The sequence below is a fragment of the Nerophis ophidion genome, linkage group LG12, assembly GCF_033978795.1.
Source record: "Nerophis ophidion isolate RoL-2023_Sa linkage group LG12, RoL_Noph_v1.0, whole genome shotgun sequence".
NCBI lineage: Eukaryota > Metazoa > Chordata > Actinopteri > Syngnathiformes > Syngnathidae > Nerophis > Nerophis ophidion.
The window spans coordinates 54,448,448-54,473,727 of record NC_084622.1 but is presented as its reverse complement, the minus strand read 5'-3'; the positions used below and the strand labels follow the sequence as shown (position 1 = coordinate 54,473,727).

The following is a 25,280-nucleotide window of genomic DNA, read 5'->3' as shown; positions in this document are numbered from 1 at the left end:
ATATGGAGTCTACTCACTGATATAAGTCACAACTGTATGTTACTTCTTATTAGAAATGGCAACGGCGAAGGATGCATGAACGAGCCCCACACCAAGAGGATAGCAAAATTAGGGAACTCAGTGACTAAAATGTTGGATACGCGCAAAGCTCTTTGGGTAAAAGTTTACCATATATGGCAATATCCGCTGACATCACAGTTACAGAAACATTACAAATTGGGCAAATTCTTTGACAAAAAATGCTCCTTTGGACCATGTATGAAGGAAGGCAAGATTGTTTTATAAATATTTCCGCAATGCTTGCATTGTCTGATTTAACATTTTGGGGATTTATGCAGATCCCCCACTATGCAAAAACAGGTACCAATAGGTAACAAGTTGATTTTGCATAATAGGTTCCCTTTAGGGCAGGGGTGTCAAAGTCATTTTAGCTCAGGGGCCACTTGGAGGAAAATCTACTCCCACGAGGGCCGGTTCAGTAAAATCATGGCATGACAACTTAAAGGGGAACATTATCACCAGACCTATGTAAGCGTCAATATATACCTTGATGTTGCAGAAAAAAGACCATATATTTTTTTAACCGATTTCCGAACTCTAAATGGGTGAACTTTGGCGAATTAAACGCCTTTCTATTTATCGCTCTCGGACCGATGACGTCAGAACGTGACGTCACCTAGGTAATAAAGCCGCAATTTTCATTTTCTCAAATACATTACAAACACCGCGTCTCAGCTCTGTTATTTTCCGTTTTTTCGACTATTTTCTGGAACCTTGGAGACATCATGCCTCGCCGGTGTGTTGTCGGAGGGTGTAACAACACTAACAGGGAGGGATTCAAGTTGCACCACTGGCCCAAAGATGCGAAAGTGGCAAGAAATTGGACGAAATTTGTTCAAAATACGAGGGTGTGGGGAAAGCCGACGAAATGGTCAGTCGTTTGTTCCGCACACTTTACCGACGAAAGCTATGCTACTACAGAGATGGCAAGATTGTGTGGATATCCTGCGACACTCAAAGCAGATGCATTTCCAACGATAAAGTCAAAGAAATATGCCGCCAGACCCCCATGGAATGTGCCGGAGTGTCCGCACATTTTACCGGCAGTGCTAAGGCAGACATGGCACAGAGATGTATGGATAACGTGCAGATGCATTTCCAACGATAAAGTCAACAAAGGTGAGTTTTGTTGATGTTATTGACTTATGTGCTAATCAGACATATTTGGTCGCGGCATGACTGCCAGCTAATCGATGCTAACATGCTATTTAGGCTAGCTGTATGTACATTTGAAACTATATTTACATCCAGCGTTTCCTTCCACCCACATTTAATGCCAAACAAACACTTGCCAATCGACGGATTCAAGTTGATCCAGTGTCACAAGATGCGAAACTTCCGATCGTTTGGTCTGCACATTTTACCGGCGATACTAAGGCAAACATGGCCGAATAGCGTCAATAGCTATTCGCTCAATAGCTTCAGTTTCTTATTCAATTTCGTTTTCGCTATCTGCCTCCATCCTCCAACCATCTGTTTCAATACATGCGTAATCTGTTAAATCGCTTAAGCCGCTGAAATCTGAGTCTGAATCCGAGCTAATGTCGCTATATCTTGCTGTGCTATTTGCCATTATTTGTTTGTATTGGCAGCACTGGATGACGTCACAGGAAAATGGACAGTGGCTTCGCAGATAGCGAAAATAAGGCACTTTAAAGCTTTTTTTTAGGGATATTCAGGGACGGGTACAATTTTGAAAAAAACTTTAAAAAATAAAATAAGCCACTGTGAACTAAGTTTAATTGGTTTTAACCCTTTTAAAATTGTGATAATGTTCCCCTTTAAAAATACAACTACGGCTACTTCAGATTGTTTTCATCAATCAATCAATCAATGTTTATTTATATAGCCCCAGATCACAAATGTCTCAAAGGACTGCACAAATCATTACGACTACGACATCCTCGGAAGAACCCACAAAAGGGCAAGGAAAACTCACACCCAGTGGGCAGGGAGAATTCACATCCAGTGGGACGCCAGTGACAATGCTGACTATGAGAAACCTTGGAGAGGACCTCAGATGTGGGCTACCCCCCCCCCCCCCCCCCCTCTAGGGGACCGAAAGCAATGGATGTCGAGCGGGTCTAACATGATGCTGTGAAAGTTCAATCCATAGTGGCTCCAACACAGCCGCGAGAGTTCAGTTCAAGCGGATCCAAGACAGCCGCGAGAGTCCCGTCCACAGGAAACCATCCCAAGCGGAGGCGGATCAGCAGCGTAGAGATGTCCCCAACCGATACAGGCGAGCGGTCCATCCTTGGTCCCGACGAGCGGTCCATCCTGGGTCTCGACTCTGGACACCCAGTACTTCATCCATGGTCATCGGACCGGACCCCCTCCACAAGGGAGGGGGGGACATAGGAGAAAGAAAAGAAGCGGCAGATCAAGTGGTCTGAAAAGGAGGTCTATTTAAAGGCTAGAGTATACAGATGAGTTTTAAGGTGAGACTTAAATGCTTCTACTGAGGTAGCATCTCGAACTGTTACCGGGAGGGCATTCCAGAGTACTGGAGCCCGAACGGAAAACGCTTTATAGCCCGCAGACTTTTCTTTGTGTTGCCTTGGCCCAAAATAGAACAAGCACATTATGAAAATGTACAAATCACAAATAATCCTCATGACAAAACACTTCAAGTTAGTTGAACATTCTGAGGAAAAGAATTGGTGCATTTTTAAAGAAGAACACAATGAACTTGGACTTAATCTCAGTGTATCGCCAAAGCAATTAATCTGAGTCACAGCCCATCTAGGATTGAACAAAAAACTAAATAAGGCATCAATAAAAACTGTTCTTTGTATCAAATATCTCATTTGTCCTTGCCACTTTTCACTATTTGTAAATTTGTGCAAACTACTTTAGTTTTCACAAAAGTATATCATAAGTGGAGTTACAGATTGTTTATTTTACTGCTGCGACATCCAGTGGACACATTTAGAACAGAACTTAAAAATGCAGCTCAATTTTACACTTAGCAAACTCATCTCGTGGGCCGTATCGAACCTGTCCACGGGCCTGATCGGGCCCCCGGGCCGCATGTTTGACATCACTGCTTTAGGGTGTAGCACTATTTTTGTTCTTGATACCTTTGTTCCAAGTTATCATACTGTAAGTAACTACTGTAAGGTCAACATCGGCCCGCCCCTGGGCGACAACGTTGAAGGTGATTCCTTGATTGTGTTGAGGTCTCAGTGTTGTTACGGAGGAAGGAACTTGGCTGTTATCAGGAGGCACACAGCAAAGATGGGCTGAGTGAGTTTCAGAGTGGCAGGCGAACTCAGTTGCTTTGCGGGTTGATGTAATGTTTATCTAGCCGTCAGTGCAGCCACTTCCTCCTCCTCCTCCTCCTCTTCCTCAGACTCAGTCAAAGGGCACGGACTGAGCACATGGGACCTTAAGGTCACAGGCCAAATCCCAGTTAAGATCTAGTACAGTCCAAAAAGTCCCACATTTTAAAGATGTCCCTTTCTAGTATGTTAGTTCCCTCCTGGGACTTAGAGTATGGTTTATATCTTCTCTCCGAGTCATGTTTCATGTTTAATGGCATGAAAATTGTTTTGTTTATTTTGGCAGAAGAAAATAATTAATACTTTGGCACAGAACTAAGACATGTTCATAGTTATCCCCTGAGATCAGTGTGTCATAGATACACGGAAATACTACATTATTTCGGCCTGATCTACTAAAGCAGGGGTGCCCACACTTTTTCTGCAGGCGAGCTACTTTTCAATCGACCAACTCGAGGGGATCTACCTCATTTATATATATCATTTATATTTATTTATTTATGAAAGAGACATTTTTGTAAACAAGTTAATTGTGTTTAATGATAATACAAGCATGTGTAACACATAGATGTCTTTCTTTCACAAAGACAAGAATATAAGTTATAAATAAATGATAAATGGGTTGTACTTGTATAGCGCTTTTCTACCTTCAAGGTACTCAAAGCGCTTTGACACTACTTCCACAAGTTGGTGTATTACCTGATTCTGATGACTTGCATTGATTGGAATCAGACAGTAATGATGATAACGCCCACATTTTCAAATGGAGGAGAAAAAAAGTTGTCCTTTCTGTACAATACCACATGAAAGTGGTTGGTTTTTGGCATCTAATTCATCCAGCTTCCATACACTTTACAAGAAAAACATTGGCGGCAAATTCCGTAGCTTGCTTGATTGACATTCACGGCACCCGAGGGTCTTGTGAGATGACGCTGGCTGCTGCCAGTTCATTATTATTAAAATATGACCGAGAGGAAGGCGAGAAACACTTTTTATTTCAACAGACTTTCGCGCCGTCCCTTCCGTCAAAACTCTAAAGGCCGACTGCACATTTCCTATCTTCACAATAAAAGCCCTGCTTCATGCTGCCTGCGCTAACAAAATAAGAGTCTCGGAAAGCTGGCGTGCACAAGTGATGTGCACGCCAGCTTTCTGAGGGATCGCTTGTGCACGCCAGTTTTCCGAGACTCTTATTTTGTTAGCGCAGGCAGCATGAAGCAGGGCTTTTATTGTGAAGATAGGAAATGTGCAGTCGGCCTTTAGAGTCTTGACGGAAGGTACGGCGCGAGAGTCTGTTGAAATAAAAAGTGTTTCTCGCCTTCCTCTCGGTCATATTTTCATAATAATGATCTTGCAGCAGCCAGCGTCATCTCACAAGACCCTCCGGTACCGTGAATGTCATTTAAGTGACGTCTTGGTGAAGATTGATGATCACTAATTTTTAGGTCTATTTTTTTTAAAAGCCTGGCTGGAGATCGACTGACACACCCCCCGCGGTCGACTGGTAGCTCGCGATCGATGTAATGGGCACCCCTGTACTAAAGGTTTGCATGTACAGTACTAAACATGTGCAAACTTGGTAGCACACAACACTGATCTACTAAACATGTGCCCAAAGGATTGCACCTCTTAGCTGTGCAGTATAAGGAATGCACTCCATTTAGTATGTTTGTCGTCATGAAATATAATCATTCAGCACGTGCATTGTAATCTATGAAGACTGATCACTGTTCTGTGGGCGATATTTTGCGTCTGTTTATTATGTCTGAAAAGTAGGCGCAAACTGCCAGTTGTGCAGACGGCTGTGAGAAAGGAGGAGCTCATTCTTCAAAGACAGAAGCTGGTCAGAGAATCTTCCGTACTGTGTATGCTTGTCAATGCATATAACATACGTATATGGACAAAGAGTGTGGGAAAAAAACGATTTGAATACGAATCGCGATTCTCATGTGCGATTCAGAATCGATTCTCTTTTTTTTATAAATCGATTTAGAAATCAATCCAACAAACCAATAGACAGCAGTACCATAACTATGCAATCCGATTCCAAAACCAAACCTGACCCAGCAACACTCAGAACTGCAATAAACAGAGCAATTGAGAGGAGACACAAACACGACACAGAACAAACCAAAAGTAATGAAACAAAAATGAATAATATCAACAACAGTATCAATATTAGTTATAATTTCAGCATAGCAGTGATTAAAAATCACTCATCGACATTATCATTAGACATTTATAAAATAAAATAAAAAAAGAACAATAGTGTCACAGTGGCTAACACTTGCATCGCATCTGATAAGCTTGACAACACACTGTGTCCAATGTTTTCACAAAGATAAAATAAGTCATATTTTTGGTTCGTTTAATAGTTAAAACAAATTTACATTATTGCAATCAGTTGATAAAACATTGTCCTTTACAATTATAAAAGCTTTTTAAAAAAAAATCTACTACTCTGTTAGCATGTCAGCAGACTGGGGTAGATCCTGCTGAAATCCTATGTATTGAATGAATACAGAATCGTTTTGAATCGAAAAAAATCGACCCCAAGAATCGATATTGAATCAAATCGTGGGACACCCAAAGATTCGCAGCCCTAATATGGACCATCAGAAAAATAAACATAGACATATCTTCGACTGTATTCACTTTTACAGAATCTGGATGACTTGAAGGGGAACTGCACATTTTTTGAGGAATTTTGCCTATCGTTCACAATCATTATGAAAGACATGACAATGGATGATTTTTTGCATTCTAAATATTAAATAAATGTGATCAAAAGTTTGCTTATAATGGAGCCTATGGCAGCTGTGTTATTCCACCTATAAATCCCTTAAAAAACCTTCAAAGACCTCCATTGAGGTTTTATATAGAAGATGTAAGTATATATGTAATGTAGTCGTAATACTGTAACGTATTATTTTCGGGTCTCTCCTTTGAGTCACACATTAAAAGCGTTACTAAAACAGCCTTCTTTCATCTCCGTAATATCGCTAAAATTCGCTCCATTCTGTCCACTAAAGACGCTGAGATCATTATCCATGCGTTTGTTACGTCTCGTCTCGACTACTGTAACGTACTATTTTCGGGTCTCCACATGTCTAGCATTAAAAGATTACAGTTGGTACAAAATGCGGCTGCTAGACTTTTGACAAGAACAAGAAAGTTTGATCATATTACGCCTGTACTGGCTCACCTGCACTGGCTTCCTGTGCACTTAAGATGTGACTTTAAGGTTTTACTACTTACGTATAAAATACTACACGGTCTAGCTCCAGCCTATCTTGCCGATTGCATTGTACCATATGTCCCGGCAAGAAATCTGCGTTCAAAAGACTCCGGCTTATTAGTGGTTCCTAGAGCCCAAAAAAAGTCTGCGGGCTATAGAGCGTTTTCCGTTCGGGCTCCAGTACTCTGGAATGCCCTCCCGGTAACAGTTCGAGATGCTACCTCAGTAGAAGCATTTAAGTCTCACCTTAAAACTCATCTGTATACTCTAGCCTTTAAATAGACCTCCTTTTTAGACCAGTTGATCTGCCGCTTCTTTTCTTTCTCCTATGTCCCCCCCTCCCTTGTGGAGGGGGTCCGGTCCGATGACCATGGATGAAGTACTGGCTGTCCAGAGTCGAGACCCAGGATGGACCGCTCGTCGGGACCCAGGATGGACCGCTCGCCTGTATCGGTTGGGGACATCTCTACGCTGCTGATCCGCCTCCGCTTGAGATGGTCTCCTGTGGACGGGACTCTCGCTGCTGTCTTGGATCCGCTTGAACTGAACTCTCGCGGCTGTGTTGGAGCCACTATGGATTGAACTTTCACAGTATCATGTTAGACCCGCTCGACATCCATTGCTTTCGGTCCCCTAGAGGGGCCGGGGGGGTTGCCCACATCTGAGGTCCTCTCCAAGGTTTCTCATAGTCAGCATTGTCACTGGCGTCCCACTGGATGTGAATTCTCCCTGCCCACTGGGTGTGAGTTTTCCTTCCCCTTTCTGGGTTCTTCCGAGGATGTTGTAGTCGTAATGGTTTGTGCAGTCCTTTGAGACATTTGTGATTTGGGGCTATATAAATAAACATTGATTGATTGATATTTACGTATTTTAATAATTTTAAGCATAAGCGGCACATTAATTTAAAAAACGCATCACAACAATTGCTTTTTTTTTTCTTCATCACTGAATATTGCTCACTGCAGACTTTATGAGAGCCAACATACATAATGAAACATTACTTACTGTGCAAGGTCTGCTGTCGTTAGGATGACTGCTGGGATGTTTATATATTCCCATTAAGGTGAAGAATAAGCTTTATAATCCTCACAAAGGAATGGGGTCGGGGGCAACAAGCGTCTTTTCATTTCGCCCTCGCCAGTTTCGGATCCTAAATAGCTGTCAAAGTGTACCAACTTGTCAGGATACCTACTCAGACGTCTCATGTCCGGGTGAGATGCGTGATTTATGATTTGGAAAACAATTACAGGGAGCTAGGAAACAAGAAAGAAGCAGTCCACTCGATGATGTAAACATACAGAGACCCGGAGTTGATCACGGAGCAGCTATAAATAGTTTATCTGCATTAGCGCTTGTAATAACTATACCACTAATACTTGGTTAATATTCAAGTCATGAAATGTAAATAGAGTATTGTTGGTGGTAGGATTGTTTGGTATGCTGGTACTAATAAAGTGCCGCAATACTAATTGCCAGGGTGTACCCTGCCTTCTGCCCGATTGTAGCTGAGATGGGCGCCAGCGCCCCCCGCGACCCCGAAAGGGAATAAGCGGTAGAAAATGGATGGATGGATGGATGAAATCGGGGCTATACTGCCTTTGAAAAGTACCGCTACCTTTCTTTCATCTAAATGGCCGCTGTGTGGCGGTGACGACAGAGGCACATGATGTTGAGTGTGTCAAAACGCACACACAAAGTGCATACAAGCAATAACATCTTGTAGTTTAGTTTAGTTTATTAAGGATCCCCATTAGTCTACACCGCAGCGGAGACTATTCTTCCTGGGGTCCAGGCAAAAAACATCACACAACCACAGAACAAACGATTAAAATGCAGTACAACATGATCCAATAATAAATTGTCATAATACAAAAATAGCAACAACAAAGAACCAAAAAATACTAATAAGTGTTGTTACATAATAATTTTCATACCAAAGATAAAAATAGCAATATAAAAATAAATATACTGTATACATTTTTGCAAAAATAAAACAAAGAACCAATGGCCTAAAATATACACATTAGTGTACCAAAGAGGGCTTCACGGTGGAGGAGGGGTTAGTGCATCTGCCTCACAATACGAAGGTCCTGCAGTCCTGGGTTCAAATCCAGGCTCGGGATCTTTCTGTGTGGAGTTTGCATGTTCTCCCCATGAATGCGTGGGTTCCCTCCGGGTTCTCCGGCTTCCTCCCACTTCCAAAGACATGCACCTGGGGATAGGTTGATTGGCAACATTAAATTGGCCCTAGTGTGTGAATGTGAGTGTGAATGTTGTCTGTCTATCTGTGTTGGCCCTGCAATGGGGTGGCGACTTGTCCAGGGTGTACCCCGCCTTCCGCCCGATTGTAGCTGAGATAGGCGCCAGCGCCCCCCGCGACCCCAAAGGGGAATAAGCGGTAGAAAATGGATGGATGGAGTGTACCAAAGACAAACAATAAGTGACGAAAAGGAATGGCAAAAAACAACAATTCTACTGGTTAATAAGGAGAGTACGTGAAGCGCAATATAGATATATTGGGGGTTTAAAGCTAACAATAGAAGTGGCGCTTTAATAAAACAAGGAAGCACTGCGTCTCAAATGTTGCTTTAAAACATGCCTCGCCAAATGTGGTGATTACTATTACTGCCTTTGCTTCAAACTTAGGTAAACATTTAAACAATACGCATTCAGCTCTGCAACAGGAGTTTTAAAGAGTGACAGATAATGATGTTGTTGTTACATCTGTCCTGCTGTTCTGCTCCGGTGCAATGTCAAGAGACGGTTAGTAAGGAGATTAAAGACAGTCTGTAAAACACACTTGTTATGTAGACCACAAGGAAGTGTTTTAAATGTAGAAAATACAAATTTCTAGGCGCAGTCAAGGCGTTGAGGGGTTCCGGTTTGGTAACCGCAGGATTAGGTCTCTGCTTTTTGCAGATGATGTGGTCCTGATGGCTTCGCTGGATCGGTTCGCAGCCGAGTGTGAAGCGACCGGAATGAGAATCAGCACCTCCAAGTCCGAGTCCATGGTTCTCGCCCGGAAAAGGGTGGAATGCCATCTCCGGGTTGGGGAGGAGACCCTGCCCCAAGTGGAGGAGTTCAAATACCTAGGAGTCTTGTTCACGAGTGAGGGAAGAGTGGATCGTGAGATCGACAGGCGGATCGGTGCGGCGTCTTCAGTAATGCGGACGTTGTACCGATCCGTTGTGGTGAAGAAGGAGCTGAGCCGGTCATGAGCTTTGGGTCATGACCGAAAGGATAAGATCACGGGTACAAGCGGCCGAAATGAGTTTCCTCCGCCGTGTGGCGGGGCTCTCCCTTAGAGATAGGGTGAGAAGCTCTGCCATCCGGGAGGAGCTCAAAGTCGAGCCGCTGCTCCTTCACATCGAGAGGAGCCAGATGAGGTGGTTCGGGCATCTGGTCAGGATGCCACCCGAACGCCTCCCTAGGGAGGTGTTTAGGGCACGTCCAACCGGTAGGAGGCCACGGGGAACACCCAGGACACATTGGGAAGACTATGTCTCCCGGCTGGCCTGGGAACGCCTCGGGATCCCCCGGGAAGAGCTAGACGAAGTGGCTGGGGAGAGGGAAGTCTGGGTTTCCCTGCTTAGGCTGTTGCCCCCGCGACCCGACCTCGGATAAGCGGAAGATGATGGATGGATGGAAAATACAAATCTAAATAGGTCCCTTTAAGTCTGTTTCACTTAAGTTCAAGACCCATCAAAAGTATGTCGACCTACTTATGATCATTTTCTTCTTATTCCTAAAAAGTGTCACTTTTCTCAATTGAAATCCGAAAGATAATTTTTTTTAATTCCCGGTTTATGTTGACTTGTGTTGTTTTATTTTTAATAGTGATGGGTGTTGTTTACATTTGAATCAATATGCGTACACTTTGCTGAAAAAATACAAAACATAAAAATAAGTAAAATGATAAAGTAACACATTCCACATTATGAAATGAAATCGACGACAAATTGTCAAAAAAAATATATCGGCAATTGTCAATTCTTCTAATGCTTATAAACAAAGTGAGAAGTAAATGTTCAAGCAATGGCTTTTGCAGACACTGCTCAGCCAGTCCAAGGGCTGTTGACATTTACGTCTTCTACTGTAGTTGGTAACTTCTTCCACGCTCTTTTACTTAACATTCAGCTTGTCCAGCTAATAGAGATTTTTTTGTTGCTGACTGTGAAAAATTATTTTTACTAGTTTCAATGTATAGTCATTTTAAACATTGTGTCAAGGGTGTCCATTGTATTTTGTCATACAGAAATTTAACAACTTCCAGTAGAGCCTTGACAAACTATTAGGCCTTCACCCCCTCCGGTGGCACTGTCATATTTAGAAAGAATAGAGGCCCACATGGTTGGGAGGAAGGGCAAGGTCACAGATTGTGAATAAAAAAAAGAAAATAATGCAAAGTCTGCTCCCTTGGGAGAGGGAGGTGGTTGTGTTCCATTATTCAAATAAGTCCTTTTTAATGTCAGTGAAAAAAACCTCGTGGTTTTCATTAATACAAATGTAAAGTAAGTACATTTTTTACAGTGTGATAAAGCAACTCAACATTTGCAAGCAACTATGTAAGTGAAACAAAATAAACTAATACACATTTTGAGGTTAAAATCGTAGACAGTGACAAGTGAAAGGGTGAGAGTACAAGTTACACAGTACTGAGCATTCAAGTTATTTTGAAATGTAATGTCATGAACAGATACAGAAAACCAAAGTTCAATAGAACTTTATGATATTTTATAGCTTACAAAATGGACAAACAGATTGATAATAATTCCACCACACCTTAAATTGTAGGCACTTTGCCAGCAATATTGTAAGGTATGTTGCTATACTAAGTTGTATTTGCTCAAAGGATGTTTTATAATAGATAACATCTCTTATTGGATATACATTCCAAAACAATGTCATCATCATTTGAACCAATAATTTTTAAGTCTGAGGACTATCATACAGTAAAATCCATGGTGTAAATTACACATAATCATGTCTGCTATAGGTATTGAAGGGCTACTGAAATGAGATTTTCTTATTTAAACAGGGATTGCAGGTCCATTCTATGTGTCATACTTGATTATTTCGTGATATTGCCATATTTTTGCTGAAAGGATTTAGTAGAGAACATCGACAATAAAGTTCGCAACTTTTGGTCACTAATAAAAAAGCTTTGCCTGTACCGGAAGTAGCAGACGATGTGTGCGTGACGTCACCGGTGTGAGGGTTCCTCACATCCTCACATGTTTATAATGTGAGCCACCAGCAGTAAGAGCAATTCGGACCGAGAAAGCGACGATTTCCCCATTAATTTGAGCAAGGATGAAAGATTTGTGGATGAGGAAAGTTAGAGTGAAGCACTAAAAAAAAAAGAAAGAAAAAAAAAAAAGGCGACGGCGGCAGTGGGAGCGTTTCAGATGTAATTAGACACATTTACTAGGATAATTCTGGAAAATCCCTTATCTGCTTATTGTGTTAATAGTAGAGATGCGCGGACAGGCAAGTATATCACCCGCAACCGCAGAACCAAAGTCGTCATCCACCCGCCGTCCACCCGAACCTACATTTTATCAGGACCGTACCCGCCCGCCACCCGCCCGTTGAAATACATCAGAGGTCGGCTGCCTTTACCACTCAAACAGCTATTCAGACCCGTTTCACAGAGTAAAGAAGACAATGGAAACCGCTAACGTTCTCACGACTATCCAATAGCGTTCATCCTGATAACAAGAATATGGGCGTGTTGTGTAGCCATTGCTTTAAACACCTTCAACAACATGTACGAACCGATTGTTGGTCCGGCAACATGTGTGCAGCTTCCGCAATTACACGCACAAGATTGAAAGGCATACTTGGTGATACAGAGTACACTGATGGTTGTGATATAAACAACTTTAACACTTACTAATATGCGCCACGCTGTGAAGCCACGCAATACAAGATTGAAAAACACATTTCGGGAGAACATCCTCACAGTAACACAACATAAACGCAACACAACAGATACCCACAATCCTTTGTATCCGTGACACAACCTGCATATATTTTACACCTCCGCGCACCCAACCCCGCCCACCTAACCGACGCACGGGGGAGGGTGGTGTGGTTTGCTGCTAGCGGGGTGTATAAAATAGTCAGTTTTTTTCATGAATACAAAGGATTCTGGGTATTTGTTGTTTTGCGTTTATGTTGTGTTAATATGAGGATGTTCTCCCGAAATGTGTTTGTCGTTCTTAATTGGTGTGGCTTCACAGCGTGGCGCATATTACTAAGAGTGTTAAAATTGTTTATATCACAACCATTAGTGTACTCTGTGTCACCCAGTATTCCTTGCAGTCGTGTGTGTGTTGCCACGGAAGCCACACACAACATGATACTGGACTGACAAGTAGATCGTACATGTTGTAGTAGGCGACAAAGCCAATGGCTTCATAGCACGCCCTAACACTTATTATCTGGGTGACAGCCGGCAGTCATTGAAGAGATTAATAGCGTCTCCTATTGTCTTCTTCGCTTTGGACAAGGGTCTTAAATGGCTCTTTGAATGGCAAAGAATACCGATCCCAGAACCATGTTTATCAAATATTTCCGGATGGTTCAACCGCCACCTGCCCGGATCTAATTAAAATCAATTTTTTCGTCATGTCAACCGCCCGACCCGCGGATCCGCGGATGACACCGCAAACCGCGCATCTCTAGTTAATAGTATTTTAGTGAGATTATAAAGTCATATCTGAAATTCGGATGGCTGCGGTGAACGCCAGTGTCTCTGAGAGAAGCCGAGGAGCCAAGATCACAGCTGCCTTTTTGAGCTGCAGGATGAGGTCGCGTAATCCGCTCAAGTCTCCGGTAAGAGAGACTTTTCCCATTCAAAACTTGCTGGTTGACGTAGAGAAACATGTTCGCTTGACCGCTCCGTGTTAAAGCTTCACAACAAACTGTGTTTTGGTTGCTAAAGGTAGCTGCAATCCACCGCTTTCCACCAACAGCATTCTTATTTGACGTCTCCATTATTAATTAAACACATTGCAAAAGATTCAGCAGCACAGATGTCCAAAATACTGTATAATTGCGCGATGAAAAGAGACAAATTTTAGCTGTGTGTGGTGCTGGGCTAAAATGTCCCTTCCAACTAATAACGTCACAAACACGCGTCATCATTCCGCGACGTTTTCAACAAGAAACTTCGCGGGAAATTTAGAATTGTAATTTAGTAAACTAAACCGGCCGTATTGTCATGTGTTGCAATGTTAATATTTCATCATTGATGTATAAACTATCAGTCTGTGTGGGTTTCAGTAGGTCTTTAAGGATAGATGGATGACTATTACAGTACTTGGCACAAAAAGAACTCTACATATATTTTTTAGGTATGCTGCCAAAAAAAAAAGGTGGATCACCTCTTGCTATTCTCATTCGTGGATAGAATAAGAATTTCATCCAAAATATGTTTTCTTTTTGAAAGTTTGTGATATTAAAGGAAACTAAATAGAAATATTGTACTCATTGATGTGACTGATTACAAATAATGAATGCAATCTGTAACTTGGAGCATATGCCAGTGACCTCATGTGCACCAATTTATATTATAATCCAAATATGTTGATCATGCACACTAATCAGTAATGCTCAACATTTGCTGGTTCATGCTGGTTAGAACCTACTATGACGTTCTGTTTTCTCACTGTTCAGCTGAGTTAATAATTGGTTACCAACTGGGACTTTGGGGAAGTTTTGACCATTGACGCCATTTGTTTGAATGTTTGGTCTTGCGGTAAACAAACTGAAAGGAAAAAAATCTCACCCCCTTCGGGTAATCAGTAATTTAGCACTTGGACTCTAGTTTTAAAATGTTATTTTATTATGCGGATCCCTCAGCATAAAAATCACCAAAGGTCATCAGCAGCATCTACTTCCTTGTTTGTGTTATCCAATCAGTGACTTTATCACATAATTGTTAACTTAAGTGCTTTGTGTGTCCATCCAATGTCCATCCAGTAAAAACACCCATTATGCTCAAGGGACTGAATGGAAATACTAGTTGTTCGTAACATGCAAAATGTGTGGATTGGTGCCAAAATGGATTTAAACATACTAGGAAATAAAGCATCCAGGTTGATATTTAACAACATCCTTTTAAAGGTTGCACAGTAGATAAACAAAGCAATGAATATGCGGTACCTAACAAATCTTAATGGTCTGTATTAGGGCTGCAAATCTTTGGGTGTCCCACGATTCGATTCAAGATCGATTCTTGGGGTCGCGATTCGATAATGTATCGATTTTTTTTCGATTCAACGCGATTCTCGATTCAAAAACGATATTTTTCCGATTCTGTATTCATTCAATACATAGGATTTCAGCAGGATCTACCCCAGTCTGCTGACATGCTGGCAGAGTTGTAGATTTTTTAAAAAAGCTTTTATAATTATAAAGGACAATGTTTCATCAACTGATTGCAATAATGTAATTTTGTTTTAACTATTAAACGAACCAAAAACATGACTTATTTTATCTTTGTGAAAATATTGGACACAGTGTTTTGTCAAGCTTATGAGATGCGATGCAAGTGTAAGCCACTGTGACACTATTGTTCTTTTTTATTATTTTTATAAATGTCTAATGATAATGTAAAAGAGTGTTTTTTAATCACTGCTATGCTGAAATCATAACTAATATTGATACTGTTGTTGATAATATCAATTTTTGTTTCACTACTTTTGGTTTGCTCTGTATCGTGTTTGTGTCTCCTCTCAATTGCTCTGTTTATTGCAGTTCTGAGTGTTGCTGGGTCAGGTTTGGTTTTGGAATTGGATTGCATTGTTATGGTATTACTGTGTAGTAGTTTGTTGGATTGATAAAATAAATAAATACATATGGGGCGGCATAGCTCGGTTGGTAGAGTGGCCGTGCCAGCAACTTGAGAGTTGCAGGTTCGATTCCCGGTTGTGCCATCCTAGTTACTGCCGTTGTGTCCTTGGGCAAGACACTTTACCCACCTGCTCCCAGTGCCACCCACACTGGTTTAAATGTAACTTAGATATTGGGTGTCACTATGTAAAGCACTTTGAGTCACTCGAGAAAAGCGCTATATAAATATAATTCACACAAATAAAATAAAATCGATTTAAAAAAAAAAAGAGAATCGATTCTGAATCGCACAACGTATTCGAATCGATTGTTTCCCACACCCCTAGTCTGCATACTGTTCGATCAGTATTTCAACCAGATACATGGCTACATATATACATATACACAGATATAAAATGCATAGGCTATCCAGATCTTGTTAGTCTCATGTGTGACCAATGTTGTCCTTAGCCCACTTGTGGCCTTCGCCATGGTTACCTGGGGGATCACCTTCAAAAAAAGGTTTAACTCTGCTGACACTGTGACAGTATATGGCTTCTGAATGATGGTTCAATGCTGACACCTGCTGTTGCATTAAAACTAACTGCCATCCCATCTCCTTGCAGGGCTCCCTTGCATACTGTAACAGTGAGTACACACATTTGGCTATCATCATCTAAAAAAAAGCTCAACTCCTCCACAATATTGACTCAACATTAACGTGATTCAGATTTTTTTAAGAGATGGTAATTTGTAATTAAAGTCACATATTGTAATATACAAAGAATTACAAGCTTATATGAAATTGAAAAACGTAGAGTAAATAATGATGACTTTGTTGCTGAGTTTGTTTTCCCCTGTAATTGTTGTTCTTATATTTTGCAGATAGGTCATGTGACAGCAACGAGACGCACCCCTTATATACAACAACAACAACAGTCACATATGCTTCTCAGCCAAGCTGCGTTTTATCCTTGGGAACTGACAGGAACATCTCTGGAAATGGTTCAGTTTATAACTTGACTTCTGGAGCCGTTTATCAAATCTTCCTGGGCTGCTTCAACTGCTGTCAACTAGTCACCATGAGTGAGTCAATCTGCTTGTGTGGAAACCAGAAATGAGGAAACCACACAACACATGATTTCACAAGTATTTAGTAAGAAATTGTATAAAAAAATAAAGACTGTAATATAGGAATACCTAAAACATTTGAACAATTCCCAGTAAAATTAGCCCATTCCAAAAAGTTCTTCACAAACATGACATGCTGTTAAAGGCCTACTGAAATGAGATTTTCTTATTCAAACGGGGATAGCAGGTCCATTCTATGTGTCATACTTGATCATTTCATGATATTGCCATATTTTTGCTGAAAGGATTTAGTAGAGAACATCGACGATAAAGTCCGCAACTTTTGGTCATTAATAAAAAAAGCCTTGCCTGTACCGGAAGTAGAAGCCGATGTGCGCGTGGCGTCACCGGTGTGGGGGCTCCTCACATCCTCACATTGATTACAATCAGCAGCGCGAGCGATTTTGACCGAGAAAGCGACAATTTCCCCATTAATTTGAGCGAGGATGAAAGATTCGTGGATGAGGATAGTGAGAATGAAGGACTAGAAGAAAAAAAAAAAGACGAGGGAAGTGGGAGCGATTCACGTTATTAGACACATTTACTAGGATAATTCTGGAAAATCCCTTATCTGATTATTGTGTTACTAGTGCAGGGGTCGGGAACCTTTTTGGCTGAGAGAGCCAAGAAGCCACATATTTTAAAATATATTTCCGTAAGAGCCATACAATATTTTTTTAAACACTGAACACAACTAAACGTGTGCAATTTTAAGAAAAAAACAACCTTTCTAGAGTATAATAAGTCTCTTATTCTTTGTAATAACATTGTTATTCTGAAGCTAACTGTAGAGGGGGCGTGGCCTGCGGGCCTGCAGCGAAGCGGGGTGTTGCCAGGACCAGCCTCGAAATCAGCGACAAGTGCGTCGATGGCCCACCTGGGCCTTGTTATCTAATCACCTGTCGCTCTGTTATAAGCAGCAGCCAGGAAGAGGGACGGGGTTGGGGCTGGAGCCAGAGCCAAGTGAGGACAATAGAGAAAAAGACAATTGCTGGAAAGCAACTGAGAGACTTATTGGAAAATAAAACAATATTGTAACCCTAAAACAGGCTCTCATGTTAGTGTTGGTGGTCTGAAGAACCCCCAGGAGGGCAAACCCCACACTAACCAATAATAAATAAATTACTTATTACCATTAACGCAACTTCTTGAACATAAAAAAGCATGAGAATTTTTGATATTTTGAATGTTATTTTTAACTGTGATTACAAGTGGAATTATTCATTACTTATCGTGTTAGGCAATGTCGGCTCAGATTCATCCGAGAGCCAGATGCAGTCATCAAAAGAGCCACATCTGGCTCGCGAGCCATAGGTTCCCTACCCCTGTACTAGTGTTTTGTGAGATTATAACGTCATACCTAAAAGTCGGAGGGGTGTGGTGACCTCCAGTGTCTCTGAGTGAAGGCATGAAAGTCGCAGCTGCCTCTTTGACAGCTGCTGCAGGAAGAACGACACAAGCTCCGCTCATGTTTACGGTAAGAGCCAACTTTTTACCACAATTTTCTTACCGAAACCTGCCGGTTGACATGTGGTAGAAAAAATGTTCGCTTGACCGCTTTGTTCCATATTAAAGCTTTACAACAAACAAAGAAACACCGGCTGTGTTTTCGTTGCTACAGCCGGCTGAAATCAATCAATCAATCAATCAATGATTACTTATATAGCCCTAAATCACTAGTGTCTCAAAGGGCTGCACAAACCATTACGACATCCTCGGTAGGCCCACATAAGGGCAAGGAAAACTCACACCCAGTGGGACATTGGTGACAATGATGACCCAGTGGGACGTCGGTGACAATGATGACTATGAGAACCTTAGAGAGGAGGAAAGCAATGGATGTCGAGCGGATCTAACATGATACTGTGAAAGTTCAATCCACAATGGATACAACACAGTCGCGAGAGTCCAGTCCAAAGAGGATCCAAGACACAGCAGCGAGAGTCCCGTTCACAGCGCAGCCAGCAGGAAACCATCCCAAGCGTAGGCGGACCAGCAGCGCAGAGATGTCCCCAGCCGATACACAGGCGAGCAGTACATGGCCACCGGATCGGACCGGACACCCTCCACACGGGAGAGTGGGACATAGAAGAAAAAGAAAAGAAACGGCAGATCAACTGGTCTAAAAAGGGAGTCTATTTAAAGGCTAGAGTATACAAATGAGTTTTAAGGTGAGACTTAAATGCTTCTACTGAGGTGGCATCGCGAACTGTTACCGGGAGGGCATTCCAGAGTACTGGAGCCCGAACGGAAAATGCTCTATAGCCCGCAGACTTTTTTTGGGCTTTGGGAATCACTAATAAGCCGGAGTCCTTTGAACGCAGATTTCTTGCCGGGACATATGGTACAATACAATCGGCAAGATAGGATGCATTCTTCTTTGTAGTATCCATTATTAATTGAACATATTGCAAAAGGTTCAGTAACACAGATGTCCAGAATACTGTGTAATTATGCGATTAAGTCAGACGACTTTTAGCCGTGACAAGTGCTGGGATAAAATGTCCGCTACAACTAATAACGTCACGAAAACACGTCAACATAAGCGTCATCATTCCGCGACGTTTTCAACAGGACACTTCGCGGGAAATTTAAAATTGCAATTTAGTAAACTAAAAAGGCCGTATTGGCATGTGTTGCAATGTTAATATTTCATCATTGATATATAAACTATCAGACTGCGTGGTCGGTAGTAGTGGGTTTCAGTAGGCCTTTAAGTTGCCATATTGTGTCATACGTTTGTGTCATGAAGTTTTCCCTCTGACTTCCCTGCTGGCCTTCCATTCCAATACAAACTACAACAATAATAAAACAATCACTTACTGTACAATGTCCACTCTCACTGGGATGGTGACTGATGGGATGTTTATGTATTCCCGTTTGGATGAAAAATGATTCATATTCCCGCAGGTAAAGAAAAAAAAAGTTGATAGATGGATGGATAGATAGATAGATAGATAGATAGATAGATAGATAGATAGATAGATAGATAGATAGATAGATAGATAGATGGATAGATAGATAGATAGAACTTTATTGATTCCTTCAGGAGAGTTCCTTCAGGAAAATTAAAATTCCAGCAGCAGTGTACAGAGTTGAGATCAATTTAAATAAAAGTAAAAAGTAAATAATGGGGGTTTAAATGGAAACAAAATAGAGAAATATTACAATAAGAATAAAAAATAAAAAGCAACAATGGGAATAACAATATAACAGTAAAATAAGAATATAACAAGACAAAGTAGGCAGTAGTGACCATGTTATGAAAACGTATTGCACTGGCGCAAAAAAATGTGCAATGCAAATGTGCGCTTTTTCATGTCTTTCTCGCAATTGCTGTGTCTAAATTGAATGTCAAAGTTGACCAGGCCATAAAGGTTTATGGCCACAACTTTCTACTATACAAGTGAGAGGCATGATTTATAATCTAGAATAAACGTTTTACCTGCTCTGAGGCGATTCCGCAGCTCACCGGCTCAGTATGTCTGTAGCTGCATAAGTTAGTTACCTCTCTGTGATCACGGCGCCGCTAAAAGTAGTTCCTTGTCATTGCTTATAATAACAATATCGCTAATACCTGGTTAAAGGCCTACTGAGATTTTCTTATTTAAACGGGGATAGCAGGTCCATTCTATGTGTCATACTTGATCATTTCGCGATATTGCCATATTTTTGCTGAAAGGATTTAGTAGAGAAAATCAACGATAAAGTTCGCAACTTTTGGTCGCTCTTAAAAAAGCCCTGCCTTTCCCGGAAGTAGTGCGCATGACGTCACAGATTGTCGGACCTCCTCACATCCACCCATTGATTACAATCGTGGACGCCAGCAGCGCGAGCGATTCTGACCGAGAAAGCGACAATTCCCCCATTAATTGGAGCGAGGATGAAAGATTCGTGTTGGAGGATATTGATAGCGACGGACTAGAAAAAAAAAACAAGCGACAGCTCCGGGTGACGGTAGTTTCAGCGTTTCAGATGTAATTAGACACATGTACTAGGATAATTCTGGAAGATCCCTTATCTGCTTATTGTTTAAATAGTGTTTTAGTGAGATTTTAAAGATTGTAAAGACATACCTCGAGGTCGGATGTCTGCGTTGAACACACTGTGTCTCAGAGAGAAGCCGAGGAGCCAAGCTCACAGCTGCTGCAGAACGACGAATAATCCACGGATGTCTTCGGTAAGATATATATCACAATTTCCCCATCCAAAAACATGCTGGTTGACGTAGAGAAAACGTGTTCACTTGACCGCTCTGCTTTCACAACAAACAAAGAAACACCAGCTGAGTCTCGGTGCTAAAGACAGCTGGAATCCACCGCTTTCCACCAACAGCATTGTTCTTTATAGTCTCCATTATTAAATGAACAAATTGCAAAAGATTCAGCAACACAGATGTACAAAATACTGTGTAATTATGCGGTTAAAGCAGACGACTTTTAGCTGTGTGTGTGTGCACACCGCTAATATTTCCTCACAGTTGGTGACGTCACGCGTATACGTCATCATCCCGCGACGTTTTCAACAAGAAACTCCAGGGAAATTTAAAATTGCAATTTTGTAAACTAAAAAAGCCGAATTGGCATGTGTTGCAAAGTTAATATTTCATCATTGATATATAAACTATCAGACTGCGTGGTCGGTAGTAGTGGGTTTCAGTAGGCCTTTAATATTCATGCCACAACATGTAAATATGGTATTGTTGGAACTTTTTGGATGTTTTTAGAGGGCTTCATGGGTGCAATAGATGACTTCCATCAACATCATTGTTAGCCACCTCGTACTTGCTGTATATTGCAAATTAGAATGCAGAAAAAAATAAAGGCATATGTGTTCTTGTCTGAGATAGGGATTGTGAACGATATACCATTTTTTTTTTAAACTGCAGTTCCTCTTTAACACCAACATAATCCACCAGTCACACTTTCCTCCCGGACTTTCAAATCTGTACACAGATGTGGCACAATTATAGACCACCTAAAACGGCCTTCTTTCATCTCCGTAATATCGCTAAAATTCGCTCCATTTTGTCCACTAAAGACGCTGAGATCATTATCCATGCGTTTGTTACGTCTCGCCTCGACTACTGTAACGTACTATTTTCGGGTCTCCCCATGTCTAGCATTAAAAGATTACAGTTGGTACAAAATGCGGCTGCTAGACTTTTGACAAGAACAAGAAAGTTTGATCACATTACGCCTGTACTGGCTCACCTGCACTGGCTTCCTGTGCACTTAAGATGTGACTTTAAGGTTTTACTACTTACGTATAAAATACTACACGGTCTAGCTCCAGCCTATCTAGCCGATTGTATTGTACCGTATGTCCCGGCAAGAAATCTGCGTTCAAAAGACTCCGGCTTATTAGTGATTCCTAGACCCCAAAAAAAGTCTGCGGGCTATAGAGCGTTTTCCGTTCGGGCTCCAGTACTCTGGAATGCCCTCCCGGTAACAGTTCGAGATCCTACCTCAGTAGCAGCATTTAAGTCTCACCTTAAATCTCATCTGTATACTCTAGCCTTTAAATAGACCTCCTTTTTAGACCAGTTGATCTGCCGCTTCTTTTCTTTCTCCTATGTCCCCCCCTCCCTTGTGGAGGGGGTATGGTCCGATGGCCATGGATGAAGTACTGGCTGTCCAGAGTCGAGACCCAGGATGGACCGCTCGTCGGGACCCAGGATGGACCGCTCGCCTGTGTATCGGTTGGGGACATCTCTACGCTGCTGATCCGCCTCCGCTTGAGATGGTTTCCTGTGGACGGGACTCTCGCTGCTGTCTTGGATCCGCTTGAACTGAACTCTCGCGGCTGTGTTGGAGCCACTATGGATTGAACTTTCACAGTATCATGTTAGACCCGCTCGACATCCATTGCTTTCGGTCCCCTAGAGGGGGGGGGGGGGGGGGTTCCCCACATCTGAGGTCCTCTCCAAGGTTTCTCATAGTCAGCATTGTCACTGGCGTCCCACTGGATGTGAATTCTCCCTGCCCACTGGGTGTGAGTTTTCCTTGCCCTTTTGTGGGTTCTTCCGAGTATGTTGTAGTCGTAATGATTTGTGCAGTCCTTTGAGACATTTGCGATTTGGGGCTATATAAATAAACATTGATTGATTGATTGATAGACGGAGACATAACGTTTTCATGCATTAGCACTGTGGTTGATATGAAGTAGAGAATGGAGGACTCCGAGGTACTCCTGAGCAAATTTGTGTTGGCGCCATGGTTCAAAGCATGTTGAGAAAGGCTTTACGCCACTCTTGGGACACGGTTCGCGGTGGTTCGAGAACCACAGTGGGACACCACCTAAACCGGCGATGTGTGAATGAAAGGCCAACAGACACATTTGCGCAGAATTTTTGGCTACACAATAACTTAGACGGTATGCAAAAACAGGGGCAAAATTGGGGGGAAAAATTATGTCAAAAACAGAATCCTACAGAACATGGGTGTTTGAAATCTTAGGTACCACTGTGTGCAGTATATTTTTTGGGACAAAATCCTACTAAAATGCTGTGAGGATTGGGGGAGGAGACCCTGCCCCAAGTGGAGGAGTTCAAGTACCTAGGAGTCTTGTTCACGAGTGAGGGAAGAGTGGATCGTGAGATCGACAGGCGGATCGGTGCGGCGTCTTCAGTAATGCGGACGTTGTACCGATCCGTTGTGGTGAAGAAGGAGCTGAGCCGGAAGGCAAAGCTCTCAATTTACCGGTCGATCTACGTTCCCATCCTCACCTATGCTCATGAGCTTTGGGTCATGACCGAAAGGATAAGATCACGGGTACAAGCGGCCGAAATGAGTTTCCTCCGCCGTGTGGCGGGGCTCTCCCTTAGAGATAGGGTGAGAAGTTCTGCCATCCGGGAGGAACTCAAAGTAAAGCCGCTGCTCCTTCACATCGAGAGGAGCCAGATGAGGTGGTTCGGGCATCTGGTCAGGATGCCACCCAAACGCCTCCCGAGGGAGGTGTTTAGGGCACGTCCAACCGGTAGGAGGCCACGGGGAAGACCCAGGACACGTTGGGAAGACTATGTCTCCCGGCTGGCTTGGGAACGCCTCGGGATCCCCCGGGAAGAGCTAGACGAAGTGGCTGGGGAGAGGGAAGCCTGGGCTTCCCTGCTTAGGCTGCTGCCCCCGCGACCCGACCTCGGATAAGCGGAAGACGATGGATGGATGATGGATGGATGGATTGGTTCAAATTTGCAACCGCAAATTATTCTGTGTAAACCATAACTATTAACGTTCTAACCTTTCTCACAACTTGGTCAGAACCTCGTGAAGTGACCAATCTCACTGTCAACGATGTGACAACATCATCTATAAATGTGAGCTGGACCAAACCAGAAGGGAATTTCTCGTTCTTCGTGGTACGTTGGAGCCATGGCAAAGAAGGACACAAAGAAAAAACTAATATGGCATCACAAGACATCACGGACCTAACTGCTGGGACTATGTACAATATAGTTGTAACTGCAGTGGCAGATGACGAAGTGACCAAAGGAGTCAATGCAACTCTGTCTCAGTACACAAGTAAGTACAGTTTAAAGAATAACAGATAACTTCACTTGGTTTAGCATTTTAGCTAACTCAAACCTGTGTGAAGTTTGCGTTTTGTTGTACTTGCTTGGCAATCAAGACTGTCAACTAATGGTTTCAGTAGTTTAAATAAACAAAACATTTTCCGCTTGCCATCACCTTCATTCTTTTTTCGAATTAATGCACATCCTCAACATTTACGGCATGCCACGGTTGGGAGAGTGGCCGTGCCACCAACCTGAGGGTTCCTGGTTCAATCCCCAGCTTCTACCAACCTAGTCACGTCCGTTTTGTCCTTGAGCAAGACACTTCACCCTTGCTCACGATGGGTAATGAAATGAAATGAATTATATTTATATAGCGCTTTTTTACTAATGACTCAAAGCGCTTTACATTGTGAAACCCAATATCTAAGTTACATTTTTAAACCAGTGTGCGTGGCACTGAGAGCAGGTGGGTAAAGTGTCTTGCCCAAGGACACAACTGTGACTAGGTTGGCAGAAGCGGGGATCGAACCTGGAACCCTCAAGTTGCTGGAACCGCCACTCTACCAACTGAGCTATACCGCCCGGGTATAGCTCAGTAGCTCGGTATATGGCTTCTGGATGGTGGTCAGTGTACAACAGGGGTGTCATACTCAAATACAGAGTGGGCCAAAATTTAAAACCGAACAAAGCCGCGGGCCGAGGTTGAACAAATTAACCTTTTAATAGGGACCCAAACAAGTTTTGCATTGAATATTGAACAAGCAAGGCTTACATAACTTTATAGTGACATGCAAAATCGAGTTTCAAATAATAATAATAAAAAAATATCAATGGCATATCAAATAAAATTTAAATAAAAATTGAATGCCTCTTTTCGGCGGTGGGGTTGAGGTGGACGGGGTTTGGTGATAGCGGGGGTTGTATATTGTAGCGTCCTGGAAGAGTTAGTTTTGCAAGGCGATCTGGGTATTTGTTCTGTTGTGTTTATGTTGTGTTACGGTGCTGATGTTCTCCCGAAATGTGTCATTCGTGTTTGGTGTGGGTTCACAGTGTGGCACATATTTGTAACAGTGTTAAAGTTATTTATACGGCCACCCTCAGTGTGACCTGTATGGCTGTTGACCAAGTATGCATTGCATTCACTTGTGTGTGTGTATAAGCCGCATGTATTATGTGACTGGGCCGGCACGCTGTTTGTATAGAGCATGGGTGT

At 42.3% G+C, this 25,280-nt stretch overlaps 1 protein-coding gene across 2 annotated transcripts in view; it reads left to right on the top strand.

Annotated features, from left to right (window-relative positions):
• The window catches only part of LOC133563570 (receptor-type tyrosine-protein phosphatase eta-like), a 115,261-nt gene that overhangs the window by 34,848 nt on the left and 55,133 nt on the right, over window positions 1-25,280 (top strand). For both annotated transcript variants that reach the window (XM_061917748.1, XM_061917747.1), the window contains exons 2-4: window positions 16,050-16,071; window positions 16,309-16,509; window positions 23,814-24,074. In XM_061917748.1, the coding sequence (XP_061773732.1) occupies window positions 16,050-16,071; window positions 16,309-16,509; window positions 23,814-24,074 (484 nt within the window). The remainder of the gene's footprint in view (window positions 1-16,049; window positions 16,072-16,308; window positions 16,510-23,813; window positions 24,075-25,280) is intronic.